Raw genomic sequence first — 16,841 nt, 5'->3', positions numbered from 1 at the left:
TTCTCTTCTTTTAGAGTCTATTGTCTAGCAAAGAGAAACTGAAAAGTCTGTAATGTAGAAAAACAGGTTGAACAGGTGTTAAATTTGAAGAACATACAGTGACTTGAATACTGGATTTAAATTAGGGTTGTGGTGCAATATGACACTAAATTGTGATACAATGTGAAGAAGAATTGCCAGATTTAAACCCTTCATCCCTCATTACAACATTAAAACATTAATGTGACCAAAATCTGAGCCCCATCTGGCATTTTTATTAGTGGCCCACATATTAATCAGAGTTATGGCCCAGAAATGGGCTTAATTTAGTCACTGGAAAAAAACAAAACAAAAATGTAGTTGTTAAACTAGTGGTTGAGTGGTGGGTTAGTTCAGACAATTGGTTTAAATGGGTCTTATATCTGAAACAGACAGACATAAGTTTGCACACGCATTCTCTTTTTATTAACTCTTTTTATTTGTATTTTTCCCTACATTGTAAATTAATACTGAAGTCACACAGACACACGAAGACACATAAGGAATCATGTAGTCACTTAAAAGTGTAAACAAAGCAAAATATTCAAATGTGAAGCATTTAGGAGGTTTTTATCTGGTGGGATTTTAACTTGTGGTTTTAGAGGCTGGAAACTGATGAATTTATCCTGTGCAACAAAGAAAACTCTTGCTCTTCCTTTACTTGTGCAGTCCTGATGAGAGCCAGTTTCATCCATAATATGTTGATATCAGAGCTTTCACTGGGCTCTTATAAACGGTTTAAATTTGTTATCTTACAACCACTGATGTCAGCAACATGTTACTCTAATCTTTTTTTTATTTTATTAATTTATTTCAAATTTTTCCCATTTTCTCCCAAATTTACACGGCCAATTACCCAACCCACTCATTAGGACTCCCCCTATCACTAGTGATGCCCCAACACACCAGATGGGTGAAGACTAACACATGCTTCCTCCCACACATGTGAAGTCAGCCACCACTTCTTTTCGAGCTGCTGCTGATGCAGCATTACCGAGCAGCCAGCGCGCTTGGAGGAAAGCACAGCAGCTCGGCTCTGATACATCAGCTCACAGGCGCCCTGTGCTGCAGACATCACCGTAGGAATGATGTGGGGAGAGAGCGCCATCTACCCACCCAGAGGGAGTAGGGCCAATTTTGTTCCCTCTAACGCCGGCAGCTTGATGGCAAAGCTGCATGAGCGGGGGTTCGAACCTGCGACCTCCCGCTCAACGTTACTCTGATCTTACCACTTTTTTCAGTAATGCGTAACTAATTTCAGTCCAGTAATGATATTAAAGTTACTTCTCCAAATCACTGTGCGTTACATTTTTGTAATTTTCCTTAGTAAAAAAAAGATATATATATTTTTTGCTTTCTTCTTGAGTCTCGGGGAGTGACGTCTGGCCTACACAACAATTAAGTTTCATTTTCAGCATGAGGACAACTCACTTATAATACCATGTAGTGCCAGACACTATTTTAGTTTGTATCAGCTAAAGATGACAATATCAAGGTTGGTTGTTCCCTCTGTGCTGCAACAAAGTGCTACCTAGCTTCAAAAACACAATGTCAAATTTGGGAAAATGCTTGAAGTCTTAGCGGTACAGTCAAACCTACAGAACATGTCCCACCAGGTGAAGCAAAGTAACAAATAAAGTAACTTGTCAACTATTTTTAAAAACAAGTAATTCATAAAGTAACTAAGTAACTTTTTTAAAGGAGTAATCAGTAATTGAATTACTTTTCAAATTAACTATGCCATCACTGATTACCACCTACATTAAAGTTAAATCAATTGCTTTAGGAATTGATTATAAATGTGATATAAACTAAGCACTAGTACACACTAAATGCCTAGACATGTGAAGTGGTTCTAATAGAGGGTAAATTAAAGCCATGTCTTTTACCCTCTATTAGAACCACTTCACATGTCTAGGCATTTTATTAAAGCCATGTCTTTCAAGGACACAATTTCTAGGCTGTACATCTGGTTTGAATTATGAATTTATGAATTAAGTGGGATCAGCTGATGGCAGTGTGTAATCTAAGCCTGAGCGTATGCGTGTGGCCATGTGTGTGTTTGGGTTAAAGCAGTATTTTAGAGATGTAGGGCAGAGAGAAAAGGCCACATGCATAGAAAGTGAAATAGATGTCTGTTTACAATTCACTGTGGAGTAACAATATTAAATAATAATAATAAAAATTATAAAATTTGCATTATATTATGTATTATATTTTAGCACTATATTTACAAAGTGCATACAAAAAAAACTAAATATAATGCTAAAAAAAGGGAATTATAATGTAGTAAAATACCAAACACATAGGATAGGTGTTAAACTGCTAAATGAGTTTGACGGTTTTGTCTACCAGCCTATCAAAGCTAATAAACCAGTATGACCAGTGCTAACAAGATTTTTAAAGCGGGTCAACCAGTATGACCAGCATAATCATATTGGAAGACCAGCATGAAATGCCAGTTTAGACCATCCCCAACCAGATACCAGCAAAAGCTGGCATTGAGCTGGATTTTTTAGCAGGGTAGTACCCAGGTTAAATAACCAGCTTACTGTATGCCACAATACCATGTGGTCTAACACTGATGCATCGCACGTAATGCATGTGAAGAAGAATCAAATTTTAGTTCTTTTTCTTCTTCTATTGTTTAACGAGTGATGATAGGCTGCCTTAGATTCCTTTAATTGGTTTAAATATCTGTTTCAAGTGTCTGCAGATGAACCGAAATGCTGTCTTTTGGTCCGAACCATCGTCCATGGCACCGTATACACTTGCTATGTTGGATAAGACCAAACTAAATAGGTCTGAAGGTCTAGGTAGGTGTGAAAGTAACCAAAAAGCAAACTACACTCACCACTGGTAGGGAGAGCACAGAAGAGCAAAAAAAAAAAAGCCCAGCTCCTGCATAATACAGCTGTAAGTTACATGTTAGCCTGATCCTCGGTTATGTAAACAAATAAATAAAGAAATCGATTCACCTGTGCAGCACACAATTTTATAAATGGCCCCTGCTCTCGCACGCAGATAAATCAGATGGCCACTCATAATCTTAATAATCAAACAGGGGAATGTGGGTCATAAAGAGATTGAGGGGAATAAAGAGATTGAGGATTTAAAAAATAGCCAGCAAGAACCTTGCAAAACACACACACACACACACACATACACACACTCTCTCTCTCTCTCTCTCTCTCTCTCTCTCTCTACATCTTTTATCTTGTCACATTCACTACTGGACAGGGGGAGATTAAGAGCCAAAAGCCTTGATCTGCTGGGCTGATGCAGCACTTCTGTCAATTTATAACTTCCAAGAAAAGAGCAGAAGTGAAAAGGCAGTTGGGAAGACCAGGGCTCTCTCACTGATTAAGAGTAAAATGTCAAAAACAGGTAGAAAAATTGAAAGAGAGGAAGAGTTTTCCTGACGAGGGCAAAGACGACACGGCAAAGGTGAAATGTGTAAGCTTCTATTAGCAACAGCGAGTTCCTAAATGAGACAATCAGCATTTTATCTTTTTTTATCTTTTATATACAGTAAGTACAGAATATTGAGTGTAGAATAAATGTATTAAATATATGAAGTATAAAGAAGTTTTGTTGAACAAATAAAAAAGCTAAAAGTTAAATGTATTAAACATTGTATGTTGGAACAAGTCAATTACGTAATGTTACAGTATAATAACATTATTAGTGACCTATAGGCGAGCTCTCAACCATGCACAGCACAGATTAATTAAGGATGTGTCAGTTTGTCTTTGCTATCGTAAAGGCGGGAAAAGTATGCCTTGCGCTGCTTGAAACATGCCACTTTAAGAGCCCTTTAAGAGCCAGATGTGCTCTGATTTTGGCAGATTGCTATTTTAATGGTGCAGAGCTTCTGTGTTCTCAGCATAGGAAGCTGACCTGTTCGTTCACGCTGTGAAGGTACACGAGTATAGCCAAGATAGCAATAGTAATAAAGCAGAAGTTTACATGAACACACCTCATTTCGAGACCACCATGCCCATCGGCAAAGATATATTCACAAGCTCCGTTACTATTTAAACAAAGTACACTTTTTTCAGTGAGAGCATGATAAATAGCAAAAAGAACATGTTTTTTCACTGTATATGTAGAGTTTATACACATTAAACCTAGATTTAAGGGACACTATAAGGCACACCAGATTATAAAGCGCACTATGCAAAACTAGTAAGGAACACTGGTGTCGCCATGTTTTTTTTCTTCTAATTCAGCAGGTCTCGCCACTGAGTGTAAACCTAAGTTAAGTTAAGTAAACAAAACTTTAATTCTTAAAAAGAAAAAACAAAACATGAGTGCTGAATGTTAATCTACATAGATTTTTCTCCCGAAAACAGTTTAATTGGGTGAGTAAAGCACATCCATTTATTTACAGTGAACAGATTAGATTTCTGCTAGCTATAGCCACCCGACAGCGCTACACTGAGGAACCCTGAGTGCTCCGGTAAGCCAGGGCGATATTACATTACATTACATTACATTACATTTGGCAGACGCTTTTGTCCAAAGCGACTTACAATAGTCAAGTACAATGTAAAATAAGTTTAAAGGAAAAACATCTTTGGATAGGGATAAAAGGAGGACAAAGGGGAATAATAGGATAGAGGAGTAGAGAAGAGGAAGAAGGAGATGAGGTTAGAAGTAGTTAGTGTGTTAGAGGTGTTAGGAGAGTAAGTGCTCTTTGAAGAGCTCTGTCTTCAGGAGTTTATTAAAGATAGCGAGAGATTCTCCTGATCTGGTAGTGGAAGGTAGTTTGTTCCACCATTGGGGAACTCTGTATGAGAACAGTCTGGATTGCTTTGTGTGAATGTTTGGCAAAGCGAGGCGACGTTCACTGGAGGAGCGCAGCGGCCCGGAGGTAGCGTAAGCCTTCAGGAGTGGGTGCAGGTAGGAAGGAGCCTGTACTGTCATCACCTTGTAGGCGATTGTAAGAGTTTTGAATTTGATGTGAGCATCAACTGGTAGCCAATGGAGCTCAATGAGCAGCGGGGTGACATGTGCCCGTTTTGGCTGGTTGAAGACCAGACGTGCTGCAGCGTTCTGGATCATCTGGAGTGGTTTTACTGCACAGGCCGGGAGGCCAGTTAGCAGGGCATTGCAGTAGTCGAGGCGTGAGATGACGACCGCTTGCACCAGGAGTTGGGTGGCCTGTTGCGTCAGGAACGGTCTAATTTTTCGGATGTTATAGAGCGCAAAGCGGCAGGACCGAGCAACTGAGGCCACATGGTGCGTGAAATATTAGCTAGTGGTTTGTCACACATAGCTTGTTTTAACATGGTAAATGTAGTAGGTTGAAAATACTATGAATAATTAAAAAGAAGAAATTAATTTTATAATTGTTTAAAACATTTAATCTGAAGAAGATTTGATTTCTTTTTAGAAGACTTTTATTGTGACAAGAGATTTTTGTTGTTGTTGTCACTGTTGGTGGCATTTACAAAAATATTAATTTTTTCAATTGTTCATGAAAATAATATTTTTTTCAGTAGTTAATAATGTCATTCATGGTTAGTTTTAGTTTTAAAGCTCTAAATCTTCAATTTGTAAAGATTAATCTGAATCAATTCTGGTTACTAAACTCATGCTGTAGATAATTGTCTGAACTGTGCAGTAGGGGGAGCACCTGCGCGGTTAGTCCTCATTCGGTTCAATACAAGAGTGAGGAAACCAGTTCTCTGTGTGGGCTGATCTTTCTCTCCCTCTTTTCAGGTATATAACTGTTGAAAACATTGTTTTTGTAACATAAATGTATAGTTAATTAGTTTCTTTGATTGCTGTGCTCTTTTAACATTATTCCTAATGGTTCGATAGTGTGTTTTTGATCAGTGGAGACTAGCTAGAAGCTAGCTAGCTAGATCACTAGCTGCCCTGCTTTAGCTCCCATGTGAAACGCAATGTGGTCAATGCAACAAGTGTTTAATTAATGGGGTGCGCATAAAATTATGTAATTCCTGCCAAAAATGGTTCTTTGTGAGGAAAACAATTGGTTAATTAATTAATTACTTGTAAATTTAGTATCTCATTCTGTTGAATACAAGAGTGAGGAAACTACTTCTCTGTGTGGGCTGATCTTTCTCTTCCTCTTCTTTAGGGGTTCTACATAAACATGCAGGCTTTAGGCCGATAACACTCAACCCTGAATGGCGAAGAGCTAGCACTTAGCACGGTTAGTGGGTAATGCTAATGCTGCTCCAGCAGTGCTAGCCAGGGTAAGCAGCAGGCTACAGGCTGATAATACTTACCTCTGAACGGCGAAAGAGCAAGCGCTTAGTGTGGTTAGTGGCTAATGCTAATGCTCGTGCTCCTTCAGCAGTGTTAGTCGGGGTTAGCAGCAGGCTACAGGCTGATAAAACTCAACCCTGAACGGCGAAAAGCTAGCACTTAGCACGGTTAGCGGGTAATGCTAATGCTGCTCCAGCAGGGCTTGCCAGGGTTAGCAGCAGGCTACAGGCTGATAATACTTACCTCTGAGCGGTGAAAGAGCTAGCGCTTAGTGTGGTTAGTGGCTAATGCTAATGCTCGTACTCCTTCAGCAGTGTTAGTCAGGGTTAGCAGCAGACTACAGGCCAATAATACTCACATCTGAATGGCAAAAGAGCTAGCGCTTAGCTTGGTTTGCCGCTAATGCTAATGCTGCTCTAGCAATGCTAGCCAGGGTTAGTAGCAGGCTACAGGCTGATAATACTCACCTCTGAATGGCTAATGCTAATACCGCTTGAGAACTAAACTGAAACTCCTGTATAATGCTGTACTTCAGCCTCAGAGTGGCTTTACTGCTCCATACAACCTGACTGGTAGAATGTATACATAAGGCGCCGTGGATTATAATGCGAACTGACAATTTTTGGGGAAATTAAAGGATTTTAAGTGTACTTTATGGTGCAAAAAATACAGGTAATGTTTATCTTTTTAGTAATTTTTTTTCAGTGTTAAAAGGTGTTGGGTGTGGACTTTTTAGACACACACACACAATATTGCAGTGCTATGTGCGTGTATATATAAAACAATTCATAATCCATTGGGATATACAGGGATCAAACTTGGAATGATCCTCTTCATATACGCTTAAAAAGGAATGTGTTATCAAAGCAATACACACAGAACTAAAGCAGGCAGTACTATGGAAATAAAGGCAAGAGATTATCAGTGTGGCAAAACACAGCAATGTGGTCTGATAACACTGACAATCTCCTTAGGATATATGAAGACAGAGTACACTAACAGATCAACAAGAGCCAGAACTCGCACTCAGGTCTATCTCCCACTGACCTACTTCTGCTACCAGGCCTAAAGACTCAATGCTCTTCAGATCCCCAGGGGAACGTAGCATGGACGGTGTTACACAGCAGTCGTCATCAGCTCTATTTCAGGACACTTTTACAAATAAAAGATGAAACGTCTGCTGAGAAAACATCACATGCACTTAAGACTCAGTAGCAGCAGCCTGGGAGGCCTGGAGAGTACAGTACTGCAGTATCACAGCGCTTATTCACACTAAACCTAGCATCAGTATGTCCATATTCTTTCTTAGGAATGACAGAGATCTGTAATATATATATATATATATATATATCATAAATCACAGGTGATTGGGATTCTTTTGAGAGAATCCCAATTCTGAATTTTAATGGGAAAGAAAATGAAACCTGAGCTTTCAGGCTTTCCTCAGAGGAAGACATGTGACATGACACTTTTTAAATAAAGCATTTCTCAATGCAGTATTTACGTAGCCTACTTTTTTTTATTTAGCTTCATTGAGATGAGTTTTATGTAGAATCTTATGCAGGCAAGAAAAGGAGATGCTCCATTATGGTCACTGTAAAAAGTAGTTTTTTAAATGTACAGTAATTTAACAGCAAAAGGTGGCCAATTAAAGATTGTGAAATTATAGTCCTTAATTGTAGAGAAAGATTAAATCTTATTGATGTATAATAAGAATAGCAATATAGTGTAAATAAATGTGCTAATCATCAGTCGTCTTATTGTTGGAGCATTGCTAGTGATAGAAATGCTCCAAGAGTGTTCATACCTCTTAAACTTTTTCACATTTGTTTTACACAGGTTTTCTACCAGGATTGCCCTGTATTTAGCTACATCCATCTTCCTATCAACTCTGACCAGCTTCCCTGTCTCTGCTTAAAGAAAGAATCTCTATAGCAGGATGCTGCCACCACCATGTTTCACAGTGAGGATGGTGTTTTTAGGGTGATGAGCAATGTTTTTTTTTTTTTTCTGTCACACATAGCACTTTGCATTTAGGACAAACTGTTCAACTGTGGTCTTAAAGTGACCACAGAACCTTCTTCCATGTGTTTGCTATGTTCCCTACATGACTTTTTAGGCTGCAAATCTAAAACGGCACTTCTTGCCATTCTTTCATAAATGCCAGATTTGTGGAGTGCACGACTTATAGTTGTGCTGTGGATTTCTGCAGCTCCTCCAGAGTGACCATGGGCCTCTTGGCTGCTTGGCTGACTGGTGCTCTTCTTGCTCAATCTGTGAGATGTAGAATATGTTTTCCATTTTTGGATGATGTATTGAACAATGTTTTTTTGGGATGATCAAAGCTTGGGCTGTGTTTTTTATAACTGAACCCTGCTTTAAACTTCTCCACAACTTTATCTCCTACCTGTCTGGTGAGTTCCTTGGTCTTTATAATGCTGTTTGTTCACTAGTGTTTGTTCACTAGTAACAAACCAGTGAGCTCTTCACAGAACAGCCCAACTCTGTTAAGCAATTAAGTAACTTCTGAAGGCAATTTATTGCACTGAATGTTATATTTAGAGGTTTCAGTGATGTAAGTTCAGTGTTAATACTCTTTTAACCATAGGACTTTTTTCTAGTTTTAAGATACTAGTAATAAAAGCTTTTTGTTTGTACGTCTCAGATATGTATATTTAGAGAGAGAGAGAATAAAAATACATTTTTCATCATGGCATACAGTTTTTTTTTCCTCTTCCATACAATTTTGAGCATCCCGAATGTGAGCTATGGTTTATTAAAGGTTGAACGTGTGACGTTGAGACAACGTTGCCATATCAATGATGATTCACTTGTCAAAATCGAGAACAAATCTAACATTGATTCAACCATAACATCAATGTTGCAATGCCAGCTGGGAAGGTATCTACATTCAGACTACAACACTTCATATTATACTTCATTATAACCCTTTATTCAATGCTTCAGGCACCTTTGAGATGATTACACAACTTCCCTGCATCTCGCCAGTAAAAACGCAGTGTAGATAGCCAGTGATTCATTATAAGATACAGGCAGTGCTTCAGTGAGTGTTGTGAGCTCTGTCTAGGGTAGTAATGGTCCTCCACATCTATTGGATTACGGGAGGGATTTCATTCAGTATTAATCTGAGGGACAGCCGGCAGCGGGAGCAGTAAAGTCCAGCTGCTCTGCGTCTGCTGCTACTGACTCCACATCCGTACTATTGTTCATCCCGGAGCTCCAGGATGAATCTCTTCTGCTTCTCTCTGGTAAGACTGATGCCTTTGTCTTTGCTTCTTCTTTCTAACCATCACAGAACAGGCTAGAGATTAAGGTGTGGTGTGGAAACATTCCTGCAAAGGCTGTGTTCGGAATGCGTTCGGAATGCTGGAGGGATGTACAAAGGAAATGTGAAAGCAGGAGGATTAGTGGCTGGGCTTTTGTTGTTTTCCTCTAATGATCTGGCTTTGTTTGCTGAGGCTTTCTCTTTGTTTTTCTTTTTCTTTTTTGGTGTTATTGGTGTCAGAATAAAAAAAAACTATTGTATAAAATTAGGTTTTGGGATGTTTGTGAAACTTAACTTTGTTAAACTAAAATACATCATAAAGTGCTTGAGATCACACTTGTTTAATGTCAGTGTTAATATGTATTATTAAATGGATGTTTTTTTAATAAATACAAAATGCAGAAATACGGTGAGGAGAGCAGTTACAAGTATTGGTTTCTGCCAGATGTTGGGATGTTAAATGTTGTGCACAATTCTGGACTAACAGCAGGAAAAAAAAAGGAATTAATCATTTAACTCACTCTGGACAATTCATGCAATTCACTGCCAATGAACGTCTGACCGTTGACTGTTGTCTAGATTGTATTCAGTCAGAGGTGCACCTGTGTTTTCCATTGCCAAGATACCAACAATATCCCAGTATACCAATATTCCTGAACACACCTTATTTCAAGACCTTCACACCAATCGATGTAGATATATTTACAAGCACTGTTGCTATTTAAACGATGCAGGCAGAAGGCATGAAAATGCACTGGATGGTGGGGAATTTTGGGTTTTAAATTATACAATTCTATAATGTGACTCAAATGAGTCTCTCAGGTCATGTCTTTAAGTGGTTTGAGCGATTGAGGGATTTGTTTTGATCTGTTTTAAAAGCTTATCGGTGTGTTTATACTTCTGATTTTGTGTAGCTTGGCCTGATCCAGAAATAATCCTAATACTCAAGATGCATGAAGTGACGAGGTTTAAAAAGGATTCAACATTCCTAAATGGTTCTTGGCTTGCATGTTCTACAAAAACATTTTATTCTTCAGCAAAAGCAGCACTAAATACTAAATAACTTTAAGTATAAGTATATTTCTGAGAAGGTCATTATGACTATGACCTTGTCTTGCAGGAGGGCTCCATGGACAGCCTGTACGAGGCCGTGCAGGAATCTGGTGAGACACAAGTCTACACCATCCCCAGTAGATCCAGCAGTCCAGCGGACCTCCTGGACCAGCGCAACACTCAGTGGAGGAGCGCAGATGGACGTTCCATATCCATGGTAAAGTGTTTCTCATTATACTGTTATACAACTGGTACACAGGCCAGTACAGATGAAAACGCCAATGATCAAATTCTGTTCAGCTTAACCCTTGTGTCAAATTCAATGTTTCTCAACGGTTTTGTGAATGAAAATATAATAGAACAGTTATCTTCTGCATCTCACTGGGTCTGACTGACGAGTTTCCTTCCTTTTTATCATGGTAACCATGGTACTGGGCTTGAGTTAATCAGTACTGTACTAATTAGTCTCACCTCACAAAGACTTGAGAATTGATTTGGACTCCTGATCAAAGACCAAAGAATAGATTTGGACTTGTGGCCTGAGACCTGAGACTTGACTTGGACTTGTGACCAAAGCCTTAAGACTTGATTTCTGGCCTGAGACTTGAGACTAGACTTGGACTCGTGACCTGCGACTTGACTCAGACTTGTGACTTGAGACTTGACTTGCATTCATGACCTGAGTTGGAATCGTGACCTGAGACTTGACCTGGACTCGTGACTTGAGACTTAACTTGGACTTGTGGCCTGAGACTTGAGACTTGACTTGGACTTGTGACCTGAGACTTGACTTGGACCTGGACCTGAGACTTGACTTGGAATCGTGACCTGAGGCCTAAAACTTGGACTCGTGACCTGAAACTTGACTTATGTGGACTTATGATCTGAGACTTAAGACGTTACACTGATTCGTGACCTGAGACTTGAGACTTGACTTGGACTCGCGATCAAAGACTTGAGACTTGACTTGGACTCATGATCAAAGACTTGAGACTTGACTTGGACTTGTGGCCAAAGGCTTAAAATTTGACATGGACTCATGACCTGAGACTCGACCCTTACTTGTGACTCAACATCTCTCGCTAATGCAAATGCAGCTTTCCAATTAAGTAAGTTCTTTTGTATTTCATGAGCGTTCATTGGCCAGTTTCAGTTCCCAAAAAAACATAGACAAACACACAAATCTACCAATTACAGATGAGCAACAGATGATAGGCACAATCATTTACCAGACACAGTGAGCTGCAGAAGATGATTTTTTTGAACTGCATAGTATTATCACAAATATATGACTAAAAACATTGAATTTGAATTGACTTTAAAGCTGTTCACTAAAATTCATCATACTGAAACTTCTGCTTTTGTGTGCATCACAAAAAATATATTAAGAGTATCTATTAAGAGCCTCAGAACTTAAAGGATCTGTTGCTAACATTAGTCTTGATGCCAGATACTACAGGACACCTTCAGAGGTCTTGAGAAGTCTATGCCTCACTACTGACAATAGGAGGACCAACATACTCAAAAGGAATCATGTTAATATTATGACTGAATGTCTATATAAATAATCTGGTACAGTATATTTTTAGTACACATCCGTATATTGAAACCACAGTGCTGTTTGAAGAGGCGACAGCAGGATGAAATGATCTTAGATAAAAGCAGCACGCCATAATGGAAACTGTGGTGCACCATTTAGTGTTATGTAACTGGATAGGGCATAGCTTATTATTTATTATGATTGTCAAGTTTCCATCCTTTACATATGGAGGCAGATTAATGTTTAGAACATAATGATAATAGTAACAAACATCTGGCAATGCTGATCATTTAAAAACATTTTATTATATACTGTATTGTATTGAACTGCATGTTCACTGACACTGACAGTTCTTCATTTCTGTACTTCTTTCATCAGGATATCTCAAAAATCAACTCCTCTACTTCCAAAAAGAAGAAACGAAGGTATGAAAATACGTCCCCTGCACATCTTTCTCATGAAGTTCAGACAGATCATGAATGTTTCAACAAAAGTGAGAGTGTCAACCAACCAGAGCTGTACAGAATGAAATGACTCACTGTCTTTAGGAATGAATGCAGAAAACAGCAGGTCGACCTTTTTTATACAATATACTGTAGCTTTACACATAAACACATTTAAAAGTCCTTTCTGCTGAATAACATTTATTAACATTTTACACTGTGCCCAACATTTTTTAGAATTGCGGTTGTAAAATTCTATTTAAGTAAAGTTTTGTGACTCACAGAGTATAGAGAGACACTTACGGTAAAACTAGTACAGGCTTTAATATGTATGGCTGAAACAAAAATAATGATCAAAGTATAAGCAAATGTCAAAACTAGAAACATCAGACCAAAGGCACAGTCAAAAATAAAGAAAAAAAAACAGTCAAAACACAGAGAAAATCACTCAAAAATAAAAGACACAAAAGGGTAAGCCAAAAATCAGAGTTGGTTAAATGGAAAACTAGAAAAATAGCATGCATTATGCTGCTGTAAAACAGGAGAACAAACAGGTATGTATACATGGTTAAACAGCTGAACTCAGTTAGAACTCAGGTGAAGCTGATCTACCAATCAACTGCTGAGTCACATGACTGAGTGGCATCATCAAGTATATACTGAGTACTGTTGAATAAACCAAATATACTGCTTATATGTTATTTCTGCCACTTTTTGTATAAAATGTAGGTCTGAGCTGTCCAGCTGAAAACTAAAATTAGAAATAAAAGTGATCTTATTTTTTTTTCTTTTGTAATGTAACTATTGTGTGTATCAGTAATTAAATAACTGATATTGGTTTAGATATAATGCAACTCTGGTAGATACTATATCAGGGACAGTAAGAGCAGTGTGAATTTTACTTTTGTATCAAACAGCAGAAATGAATTAGCTGCTTTACGAGATACTGCATGTCTGCATATTGTGATGGCAATGCAGAAACAATATTGTCCTGTTTATACATTTTTCTATACTTTTTAGTGTACTTTTCAGTATCTATATTTATGCTTTCTAATGTATAAAGAGAAAAGATATATACTTTAATTATTTCACATACTGTATAGTACATTATTGTCATACTAAAATATACAATTATTTTCACAAAAGCTCATTGCACCCTAAAACTGACAAATTAGTAAATGTAAATGCAAAGCAGTACAGTGGTGTAGAGAAGTTTATAAGGATGACAGATTTTTATTTTTGTACATATTAAGTTTCAAATGTTAAATCTGTAGGCATACAGTATGTGTGTATATGTATTTTGTACATGACTGTTCCTGTATTTTTTTATTGTTTATTTTGTTTTGTTGCACATTGCTGTTTTAATAGTGCACAATGCTGCTACCACAAAAAAGCAACAGGATGGCATTACATATATATCTTAATTACGTTATTTAAATTTGACCATTAGTGCCTAATGTGGTGTATTACAGATCACTTGTATCACTTTGCATCACTTATATCAAGCCCACCTTTTGAAAAAAGATATTGTAAATTATAATATATATATATATATATATATATATATATATATATATATATATATATATATATATATATATATATATATATATATAATTATTATTATTATATTTTATATATTTTAATGTTTTTTTTTCATGCCCCCTAAGGGAGAGCTGGTGTACATTACTGCAGCAGTGAGATCAGTGTGACATGCTGCTGAGAAACTTTAAGTGGATTTGAGTCATCCTCTTAAAGATCTCGCCTACTTCCACAGAGCTCTGCTACATGACTTGCTGTTCTGTGCCCTGATTCCCTCACTCCCCTTCAAAGCAACCACACATTCACACCTAACACACTTATAGAGTATACACGGTATTGAATTGGTCTGTAAGTAAGTGCACTGTTCTTTGTATCTCCAGAGAAAAAAACATTACCTTTTAATGGAAGTTGTAAAACGATTGATTGAACTATATTTGGAATACTGGTCCATTTTTAGACGCATGTTTAGCTACTGTAAATGTCTATTAGATTCAAGTAAACTCAAAATACTCTCAGGCAATAAACCACTTTCTTATTATTATCACATTGTCTTTTCCATTTTTTTTTATCATTATTTTTCATATTCGTGGTTATTTTGTTTTCATTTACTTACTAAAACAATGTTTTTTTTAATGTGCTGCCTCAGGGTGCTGGATGTTAATCTACACAGATTTCTCTCCTGAAAACTGTTTATTTGGGTAGTAAAGCACTTCCATTTATTTACAGTAAGCTTAGATTTCCAATATTTTGGCTAAAGGTGAGTTTTCAGTGAAATATTTGCAGCACTAAGGCTGGGTGCAGCAGCATTAGCATTAGCCACTAACCTCAGCACTAGCAGGTGTAAATGCTGCCTGAAAGCGCTAGACAGAGGACCCCTGAGTGTTCCGGGAACCAAGGGCGCTTATCAGCTAAAGGTTCATCCCACGTCACTTGTTTTAATACAGTAAACGTGCAGACTACTGTCTGATACATTCACCGCTGAGCGGTGAAAGAGCTAGTGCTGTGGTTAGCGACTAATGCTAATACTTTACTGCAAACTCACCCTTATAATGCTGTACTTCAATCGAGTGGCTTTTATTGCTCCTTAATATCTGATTGGTAAAATTTTATATAATACGCACTGGATTAAAAGATGCACTGATTATTTTTGGGAAAATTAAAAGATTTTAAGTGCGCCTTATAGTCCAAAAATACGTTGTATATACAATATTGCAGCAATGTATTTTTTTCCATTGTTTATACACAATCTGTTTGTTTTTGTTCCTCATTGCAGGCCACTCCCGAAATCTGTTTCTGTAAATGACGCTGTTGGTAAGTACAGCACCTGACACCGAAACATTACACACATATCACATCTGAGAATCTCAAACAGCATATCCAGCATACCAGCTTCTATTGTGACACTAGTGTTAATCAAACAAAACACACAGTGATTACGGGGAATGTCTGACCTCATAAAGACTCTAATGAGCTTCCTCTTTATTTCAATCTGATAATTTTTTCTGATTCTGTTTTTTAAATAGAGATTTTTTTTACAAAGCTGTAAAAAAAAAACACAAGTATAGAGTATAAAGCACATCAAGAAGAAAAAATAAATAAAAAAGGAGGAGGAGTGGGAAGGTGTTACTTCACAGCTTCCTTAGAAATCATATAAGAATATCAGTTTTCAGTTTTCTGTTTGTCAGAAATGATTTTTTATTTTGAACTAGTGCCATATCGTATCATGCGCAATAATATCACCAACATTTTTTAATATTGTGAACGATATTTTACCCTGAAATATCGTGTAATATCACCCACCCCTAATTATCTCATCAGGGTGCTACTTTTTTTGCTGTTTTTCTAAAAAAAAAAAAAAAAATCACACTGTTCTCATTTCCCATTATATATATTTACTATAGTCAGATTATGTCTGTCCAGTATCATTTATTTTACTTTAATCCTGTATATATGGAGATATATGATGTGCATTATTAGTATCATGACATTCTATATCATGACTTCTGTTACAAATCTGATATATATATATTTTTTAATATCTCAGTGAGGGGTGTGCCATATCAAATCGTATGCAATAATAATTTTTGTTTATTATTTTGTATTCTTGAATCTTTTTTAATTGAATATTTTGTAATATCACCAAGAGTATCATTATCATGAAAATAGCATGAAATATTGTGATGTGATATTATATATTATTTTTAGGGCCATATTACCCACCCCTAAACTCAGCTGTGTATTAGTTTATCTTTGCTAGTTCTGACCATGCCATCTGTAATTATAGTGATTTGGAGAGAACTATATGCCAAAAATGTTTCTTCTTTTAAAATTATGATAAAAATGAGCTTTAAATTGTAGCTTAATTATTTAATTGTAACATGCCATTTTACAGGGCAGAATACAAACATACATTTAATTCCAGTTTTAAAGTATTTAAACACTTTCAATTCATTTAAGTACATAAAGTAACAGTCAAGAGTTTGGACACAACTTTTTTTTCAATGTTTTACTTTTTTCCTACATTGTAAATAAATGAATACTGAAGTCCAGACTATAAAGGAACACATACGGAATCATGTAGTAACTTTAAAGTGATAAACAAACCAAGATACTCTGTGAAGAAGCATTTAGGTGCTCTTATCTGGGGTACTGTTAACTTGCAGTTTCTAAAGCTGGGAACTCTAATGAACTTATCCTGTGCAACAGAGGTAACCCTTGC

The 16,841-nt window shown here is 37.1% G+C and overlaps 1 protein-coding gene across 2 annotated transcripts in view; it reads left to right on the top strand.

Annotated features, from left to right (window-relative positions):
* The first annotated feature begins 5,726 nt into the window (after nucleotides 1-5,726).
* samsn1a (SAM domain, SH3 domain and nuclear localisation signals 1a) overlaps nucleotides 5,727-16,841 on the top strand; it is a 41,500-nt gene continuing 30,385 nt past the window's right edge. Inside the window, exons 1-4 of one of the 2 annotated variants that reach the window (XM_049467169.1) lie at nucleotides 5,727-5,745; nucleotides 10,665-10,814; nucleotides 12,516-12,562; nucleotides 15,396-15,433. In XM_049467169.1, coding sequence (XP_049323126.1) covers nucleotides 10,674-10,814; nucleotides 12,516-12,562; nucleotides 15,396-15,433 — 226 coding nt within the window. In that variant the 5' untranslated portion in view covers nucleotides 5,727-5,745; nucleotides 10,665-10,673. Of the gene's footprint in view, nucleotides 5,746-9,076; nucleotides 9,528-10,664; nucleotides 10,815-12,515; nucleotides 12,563-15,395; nucleotides 15,434-16,841 lie in introns of those variants that run through there. The other variant, XM_049467168.1, reaches the window with a different exon arrangement.

Source organism: Astyanax mexicanus, chromosome 18 (assembly GCF_023375975.1).
Source record: "Astyanax mexicanus isolate ESR-SI-001 chromosome 18, AstMex3_surface, whole genome shotgun sequence".
NCBI lineage: Eukaryota > Metazoa > Chordata > Actinopteri > Characiformes > Acestrorhamphidae > Astyanax > Astyanax mexicanus.
This window is presented reverse-complemented; position numbering and strand designations above follow the sequence as displayed.